Source organism: Piliocolobus tephrosceles, chromosome 3 (genome assembly GCF_002776525.5).
Source record: "Piliocolobus tephrosceles isolate RC106 chromosome 3, ASM277652v3, whole genome shotgun sequence".
Taxonomy (NCBI): Eukaryota; Metazoa; Chordata; class Mammalia; order Primates; family Cercopithecidae; genus Piliocolobus; species Piliocolobus tephrosceles.
The window spans coordinates 21506217-21514565 of record NC_045436.1 but is presented as its reverse complement, the minus strand read 5'-3'; the positions used below and the strand labels follow the sequence as shown (position 1 = coordinate 21514565).

The following is an 8349-nucleotide window of genomic DNA, read 5'->3' as shown; positions in this document are numbered from 1 at the left end:
TACCCATTTCTAATCAAGTATCATTGGCTAAACCCTCACTCAAGTAGGCCTACTTAATATCAAAGGTAGTGAAGTTATTTGTCTTCAAGGAAGTTGAAACGAGTTTTACAATCTGTAGTTAGTGTATTCCTACTTCTTTTTTTTTTTTTTTTTGAGACGGAATTTTGCTCTTGTCACCCAGGCTGCAGTGCAATGGTGAGATCTCGGCTCACTGCAACCTCCGCCTCCCGGGTTCAAGTGATTCTCCTACCTCAGCCTCCGGAGTAGCTGGGACTACAGGCGCCCGCCACCTCGCCCGGCTAGATTTTTTTTTTTTTTTTTTTGTAGTTTTTAGTAGAGACGGGGTTTCACCGTGTTAGCCAGGATGGTCTCGATCTCCTGACCTCGTGATCCACCCGTCTTGGCCTCCCAAAGTGCTGGGATTACAGGCTTGAGCCACCGCGCCCAGCCTATATATCATATTTCTATATAATTAATCCTACCGTTAATAATTCATTTCTAGGAGACAAATAAAAGGCCAATGATGAGGCTATATTTTAATTTTGTATTCCTTCTGTTTTGTTTTTGCCATTAAGTATGTTTTAAAATATAAAGCTAAACATTTATCTATATAACGTAGTTTTTCTTCTGCTAGAGTTTGCATGCATCTGTCCCCACACTTCATGTTGAAATGTGATCCCCAATGCTGAAGGTGAAGTCCAGCGAGAGGTGTTTGGGTCATGAGGATGGAGCCCTCATGAAGAGCGTGATGCTGATTCTCATTGTAATGAGCAAGTTCTCACCCTATCAGTTCCCAGGAGAACTAGTTTTTAATGAGAACCTGGCATTTTCCTCCTCTTGCTCTTGCTTTCTATCCTCACCACGTGATCTCCGCACATGCCAGCTCCCCTTCACCTTCCATTATGAGTGGAAACAGCCTGAAACCCTCAGCATTAGCAGATGCTGCAGCCATGCTTCTTGTACAGCCTGCAGAGCTGTGACCCAAATAAACTCATTTTCTTTATAAATTGCTCAGCCTCAGAAATTCCTTTCTAGCAACACAAATGGACTAAGACAGAAAATTGTTCCAACAGAGAACAAAAGCAAATTTCAAAAATGCTAGTATGGAATGAAGGTAACAATTCCCCATCAGACCTCTCAAAGAATTTATTCTCCAAAGGCTTCTTCCACTCTATGAGAACTGCTCTCCTCCAAGCCTTTTATACACATTTCTATTATAGTCTTACCATGTGATATTGAATCTGTTTGCATATCCATCTTTCCAGTTAGACTGAGTTCTCTGCGCATAAAATCTAGCTTTATTCCAATTTGTAACTTATAACTAAGCTCTGCACATGATACATGGTAAGCAATTCATATTTTTTGGAAATAGATGGCCAGAAGGATAAATAGTTGAGAAAATCTGAGTGAATAAAACTCAATGCTGGATAAAGTAAAAGAAGAAGGTTTCATATATGATGTGTCTTTAACAGGATTCTGAAAAATTAGCATCACTTGCAAACATGAGGGGAGGAAGAAAGGGTGGTTCAGGATAAGTAGACAGGTGCTGCTGGAGAATCTGCTGGCTCAAAGGACTTTTGTGGAATAGGGCAAGTTTTTCTGATTAGAGAGCTGGTAGAGATGCTAGACAGAAGAGTTCCTGTAACCAGGAAAGAGCCATGGGGACATTTTTGAGCAGAATGTGAGATGATCAGGAAGTTTTTAAAATTGCACATAATTTTCCACTCATTTGTAGTGAGTGCCTCACTTGTGACTTAAGAGAACTTGATTTGTTCAAGATAAAAACCAGTTTTCCTTCTTAGCATTTCTTTAATTTCCATAATCCCATTCTTCTCTTTGAGTTTGTACTGATCAAATCAATCAGACATACCCTGATTGATATATATATGTACATATCTGTATATTTATGTGCTAATAATGCAGTATATATGTACATTTACTAATAATACTATATGTGTACATATATAGTATTATTAGCACAGTATACTGTATTATTACTATATGCTGAAGAATACAAGAAACTATGAGAAAATTCACCGGAAGGAAAGGAACATATATTTAGGCAGGAAAAGGCTATTAAGAAGAATTTTATTTTATTGCTTAGAATCTCTTAGTCACATTTTAGCAATGAGCGCTGCTACATTGAATTCTTGGTGTCTTAGCTCCTGTCACAGAATGAACAGAAACAAGGAAACATTCAAGTCAGGAAACAAGTGCAGAAAATTCCCCAATCAATCAGGAAAATAAACCCATACCATAGGCTGATTTTCCACAAAATTGCCAATTTTTAAATGTTTAAAGAAATTCCTAATTTCTATTCTACAAATATGTAAAAAAGATAACTTTATATTTCTGAAGTTAGTGTTATATCATTTCGTGCCAAAAAGCTAAAGTTAACGATTGTTTCTACCCTGTCTAGAACTAGTCTGAACACAGAAAATAGTTAAAGAAAATGGTTCTTAATGATAACTTGTTCCTCTAAAATATCAGTGACAGTGTGCAAGTTTAAATTAATACTTATTTTCCCTTTTTTTCTTATTATTTATTTTGCTATTTTCCTCATTTGGAGTGGATTAACATGTTGAAACCCAGGGGATGTAATTTCCTTTAATGTGTGCTCACTGTAATTAAAAACGTTTTAATATAATTTAAAACTTTGTAACATGTAAATTATATTTGAAATATAATTTCAATTAAATATTCAATTAAAGAATGAAAATATACACACACACACACACACACACACATATATATATGTATATATAATGCCAGACTGGAATACAAACTTATAATTTAAACTAATAATGCCATTCATTGCTAAGCAATACAAATTCTAACCCTTTTTTATCCTTTGTGTGTGCATGTGTGTGTCTGTGTGTGTGCATACATGTATGCACTCAAGCCATTGTCAATTTTGCATTAGGAATAAAGCAGTCTTCCACAAAAAACTGCTGAGGAAGCTAAGTATTACCTGTCCCACATTGAAGAAAGACTGGTCATTTGGGCTGATTGGAGTCTTTCAAATCGTTCAGTTTCTATTCCCTCCCTCCCATAGGTGTTGATCCCAAGAACATTCCATAATAGGCTGTATGTTGATCTCCATTTAAAAGGCAGCTTCCAGGAAACCCAGCTAGCAATGTCCCCTCTGTGTAGAGATGAGGAGACTTAAGCTTAGAGAGGTTAAGTGGTGTGCCTGACATTATTACAGGTCTACTTAATGAAAGGGCTGACAGGAATTAGTTGGAAAATGTGGCATATTACCAAGTAAACTCATTGACCCTTCAATTAAAAATTTCAATTTTATATCAAATTTTAATTAATATCAAGAATTTGCTTTGTTGTGTTTGGTTTTGGTTTGGCTTAGTTGAATTTGGATTTCTGTGATTTGTCTGCAAAGTTCATAAAACTCCCATGTCACCACCCTCAGTAAATCATCCTATTCTAAGATTTTCATCTGCAGGTTTATCCATGTCAGTGGAGAAAAGATAATTTGGTTTTTCATAGTACAAACTGAAGCTTCTGGTAAAATGTAGGTATAAACTCATTTTAATTTGTAACAGAAGTTGAAGTCATTTGTAGAAAAATACATTTGCAATAATAATTACTATTTTAAAATAATCTCACTTGACAAGATGCCAATTGAATATTTTCTAACTTTTGCATTTTATGAGATTAATTTTAATTAAAATTGTTTTTCAAAATAAAAGGTAATTTTACAATAATGTTGCTACAATAATATAAATTAAAGCAACAGTTTCCACTCAGAGATTCTTGGCATAGGTATTACACCTAACAGAGTGAAGCCAACAGTTCCATTATAAACCATTATAAATCCTAATATCAAACAAGTTTTTATTGCTTTAATATCTACCTACAAATGTATTTCAATTCATTTAAGAAAAACGTGGCCAGGCACGCTGGCTCACGTCTGTAATCACGGCACTTTGGGAGGCCGAGGCGGGCGGATCACGAAGTCAGGAGTTCAAGACCAGCCTAGCCAATATGGTGAAACTCCGTTTCTACTAAAAATACAAAACTTAGCTGGGCCTGGTGGTATGCGCCTGTATTCCCAGCTATTCAGGAGGCTGAGGCAGAAGAATTGCTTGAACCCAGGAGGTAGAGGTTGCAGTGAGCCGAAATCAGGCCACTGTACTCCAGGCTGGGTAACAGAGCAAGTCAAAAAAAAAAAAAAAAAAAAGTAAGCTGTTTAGTATGAAGAAAATTATTTTTCTAAGGACTTCATTTAATTCCATTAGGACTACATCACAGCCAGATCCTGCTCTGTTCCCTGCCTCCCATAGGTGTTGATCCCAAGAACATTCCATCATTAACAGGCTGTATGCTGATCTCCGTCTCAAAGTCAGCTTCCCAGGAAACCCAACCGGCAATATCCCCTCTGCTTAGAGATGAGGAGACTTAAGCTTAGAGAGGTTAAGTGGTGTACCTGACATTACAGGTCTACTTAATGAAAGGGCTGACATGAAGTCAGGCCTAGATGCACTATACCTATGCTGTTGAATTGTATTGCTCTTACCTCCAACCCCATTTGGTTCCACTCCAGTTCTACTTCTATTTGGTAAAATGTCAACAATCAAAACTCAAACCCGCTTAGCATTCTGCATCTCCTTAAAGGTTGAGCTATAAACCACCTAAAATAACTGACATCTAAGGATTAGGATCACAGTGTATTTTTATAAAGCAAACATTCTTGTATTTCAGGGGAAAACGCAAGTTCCGAAAATGAAACACAAGGGAAAATAAATCACAAGGGAAAAAATAATCAATGAATGGTGATTTTTTGGATATAATAGTGCAATCAATTTTATTCTCAATTGTAGTTATTTTTTCCTAAAATTAAGTAATATGCTTTATTAATGATAGGGTGTGTACATGAGTATGAGTATTTGTATATATAATATTTGTATAGATATACATATATTTTAAAATAACACAATATTTTATCACTGGTTTTTACCTAATTTGGATTATGAATGTATAGGATGAACTATTACTTTTTTAAATATAACATCAACTTGAATTTTTAATTTGATTTTCCTTCTTATATATTTCATTAAAATTTTCAAAAAACATAGCACCCATAAATTTCTATGAATTACATGTATGAATAGCTCAGATTTTTATTGCTTCCACACACAACTTTATTTCCTAGATTTATCTTAACAGAAAAAGCTAATCCTGTATACTGCAGACAGGACAGAATCACCATTTTATTGCTTGTGTTTTAAGCTTAGAGTTTTAGGCGTTTGGTTCCTAATTAGGCATAAAGCTCTTCTCCAAACCATGATTCAGGACCCAAGACTCTTTTCAGTTTGTGATTCCACCAAAAGTGTTACTTCTTAAGTTTGATTTCCAGAATTGGAACATTAAATATATGTATGAGTATTTAACCTTGGAACAACTTTTAAGTATAGTAAAATTTTCCTTTCAACATAGAATACCAAAAAGTGTGGGTGAATCAAGACTTACATTTTATAAGAAACCAAGGAAAATTAATAAAATTAATTAACTTTATTACTTTAACATTAATATATACTTATAAACTTTCACAGTACATTTTCCTTAAAATGTAAAATACACAAAAATACAATAATACACATTTCATACAGATTATTTAACTCATAATAGAAAACAGAGGTAACAAACTATTAAAAAACTTAATATAATCTCCTTTAATAATAGTCTCTTTGAAAATCAGAAGTTCCATGATAATTTATACTGTTAGTAAAATGTATGACTTCTCTTAGATTGTTAAATAGTTTGAAGATTTTCTATTGGCTTCTCATTTCTACATTAATGGCTCCTCAGTTTGAAACCACTGACTTAGGATTTCGATCAGTAAATTCAGAACATTGGAAAAGATGTAAAATGAATAATGGGATTGTAAAAGTCCATCACTTCTCTTCATCATGGTCTGTGGTGTACACCATTTTAGAGGGAATCTGTCTAGATATTTTACAAAAAGAAATGGAATTTCTTCCTGAAGGGAGGGGAAATTTGGAGCTGGTGAGTTCCTAGTGAATAACTGTGGGACACAGTGTAATCAAATCTCTCCCATCAGTTTTGTATCTTTGGATTTATCACTTAACCTTTTATGAGATTCAGGTTTTTACTCTGTAAATTAAAGGATATGAGCTCGTCCTTCTTTCAATTCCTTTCCAATACAAATATTCTCTAATTCTTTGGTTGTTATAATCAAGTCCTCTACCTCCCTATGCACCTTCACTTTTAGAATCAAAGGAAAGCTGACCCACAGTTTTCATATTTTTAACGTCACTAAAATTCAGACACACCCAGTTTTTTGAATTAATAGAGACTGGAGTAATCGGATCATAGGAGCCTTGGGATTTTATGAAATGGCTAGTGTTAAAAATCATTGTCATATTTTCCAGAAGAGAAGATCTTTTACTTTATCTATAAAGTGTTTCCTGACAGGATGATTTCTAATAAGGAAACAACTGAGTGGAACACATTCTTCTTGAAAACTAATGCCAATTATTAAACTGGCTCACAATACTTCCTGCGTGCTTTTATTACACAGATTTATGAAAGATCTAATTATCTGTCAAATAATGAAAAATTAGTCACTTAGAGATTAATTAATCAATATGTGCAAATCACACTGGAAATGATAAATGTTTTCAGGAAGAGAGAGAATGGAAACTACCCAATTGGATACTTACTCCTTACCTTGGCTTTCAGGATTCTCCTTTGACAGTTTCTTGAACTCGTACAATGAGGCCTCTGGGAGTGTTATTGCCGACAGCTTTCAATAATCATCTGTAATCAATTTATCGCCTCCAAATATTTTCACCCACATCTTATTTCTTTTCATTTCTTCCCTTCCCAGGTTTATCATGCCCTTAAACTAAATTCTGTACTCATTTATGCCATTTTCTGGTATTTGCATCAATTAAACATACCACGCGGCCATCTCAGGCACTTTACATGACAAAGCCAGCTTGACTCTGCCTTTGTCAAAGCCAAATCACAATCTTACTTATTCACATTGTTTAAATCCACCAGTGTGCTTAAAGTGCTCTTGGCAATTAGCTGCATAGGAAAATAAACAGAGAAGCACCATTTCAGGTTACATGTCCAAAACAATGATCTTTCCAAACAATATTTCAGATATGTAAAGTTGCAGAAAATTCTTAAATATTTCTCACAAACTTTGCAAGGGCGGAGCTTACTTAGATATAAAGGCTGAAGATCACTAAGAAAATATCAATAATCCAGAAAATCTTCCCACATCCACTGATGCATCTTTGAAGTCTGCTATCTGAAGTTATTTCTTTACTTTTCCAACTAACATTTCTTGAATGCCTACCATGTGCCAATCATGATTTTAGATAATTGGGAATTATTGGTGAACAGAAGAGACAAAGATCCCAGCCCTTAAGATGTTTACATTCTAGCAAGAGAATATGGACAATTAAACATAAATTTAATAAATAGGTGGATTATATAAAATATTAGAAGGTTGATGAAAGATATGGCAGAACAGAGTAACAGGGAAGAGGGTATTGTAGGGCTGAGCATAATGGGTAGGTTGCCATATTTTTTTCTTTTTTTTGAGACAGAGTTTTGCTCTTGTCACCCAGGCTGGAGTGCAATGGCACAATCTCGGCTCACTGCAACCTCCGCCTCCTGGGTTCAAGCAATTCTCCTGCCTCAGCCTCCCAAGTAGCTGGAATTACAGGTGCCTGCCACCACACCTGGCTAATTTTTGTATTTTTAGTAGAGATGGGGCTTCACCATGTTGGCCAGGCTGGTCTTGAACTCCTGACCTGAAGATGTCCACCCGCCTCAGCCTCCCAAAGTGTTGGGATTATAGGTGTGAGCCCCTGTGCCCCTCCTGCCATATTATATAGGTTGGTCAGAGTAGGCCTCATTGAGAAGATGAGATTTGAGAAAAAATATGGATAAAAGAATGAGTTAACAAATCAATGTGATAGGATGTTCCAAGTAAAGAGTATAGCTAGAAAAAAATGTAAGGTAAAAAAAAGCTAATGGGTATGAGGGATAGCAAGAAGGCCAGTTGGTGGCCTCTGAGCAAGCAAAGGAAACGTACTATAATAGTAAGTGAATTCAGAGAAGCAGCATGTGGTAAGATTATGTCAAATCCTGAAGCCATTTTAAGGACTTTGGCTTTTCCTTTGAGTGAAATGGATATGAGGTAAGTCATTGCTGGGTCTTTAGTGAAGGAGTGTGGTCTTATGCTTTAAAATATTCACAATAGCTGCTATACTGAGAAAAGACTACAGGGAGACAAAGGTAGAAACAGAAGCCTGTAAGGAGGCTGCTTCAGCAGTAAAGCTACCTGTAATA

At 35.5% G+C, this 8349-nt stretch overlaps 2 protein-coding genes across 2 annotated transcripts in view; one reads left to right on the top strand and one right to left on the bottom strand.

The window, feature by feature from the left end:
- ANXA10 (annexin A10) overlaps positions 1 to 8349 on the top strand; it is a 101404-nt gene that overhangs the window by 79271 nt on the left and 13784 nt on the right. The window lies entirely within an intron of this gene.
- Positions 7004 to 8349, bottom strand: part of DDX60 (DExD/H-box helicase 60) — a 145119-nt gene continuing 143773 nt past the window's right edge. The window contains exon 39 of the mRNA XM_023228678.2: positions 7004 to 7071. Coding sequence (XP_023084446.2) covers positions 7019 to 7071 — 53 coding nt within the window. The 3' untranslated portion in view covers positions 7004 to 7018. The remainder of the gene's footprint in view (positions 7072 to 8349) is intronic.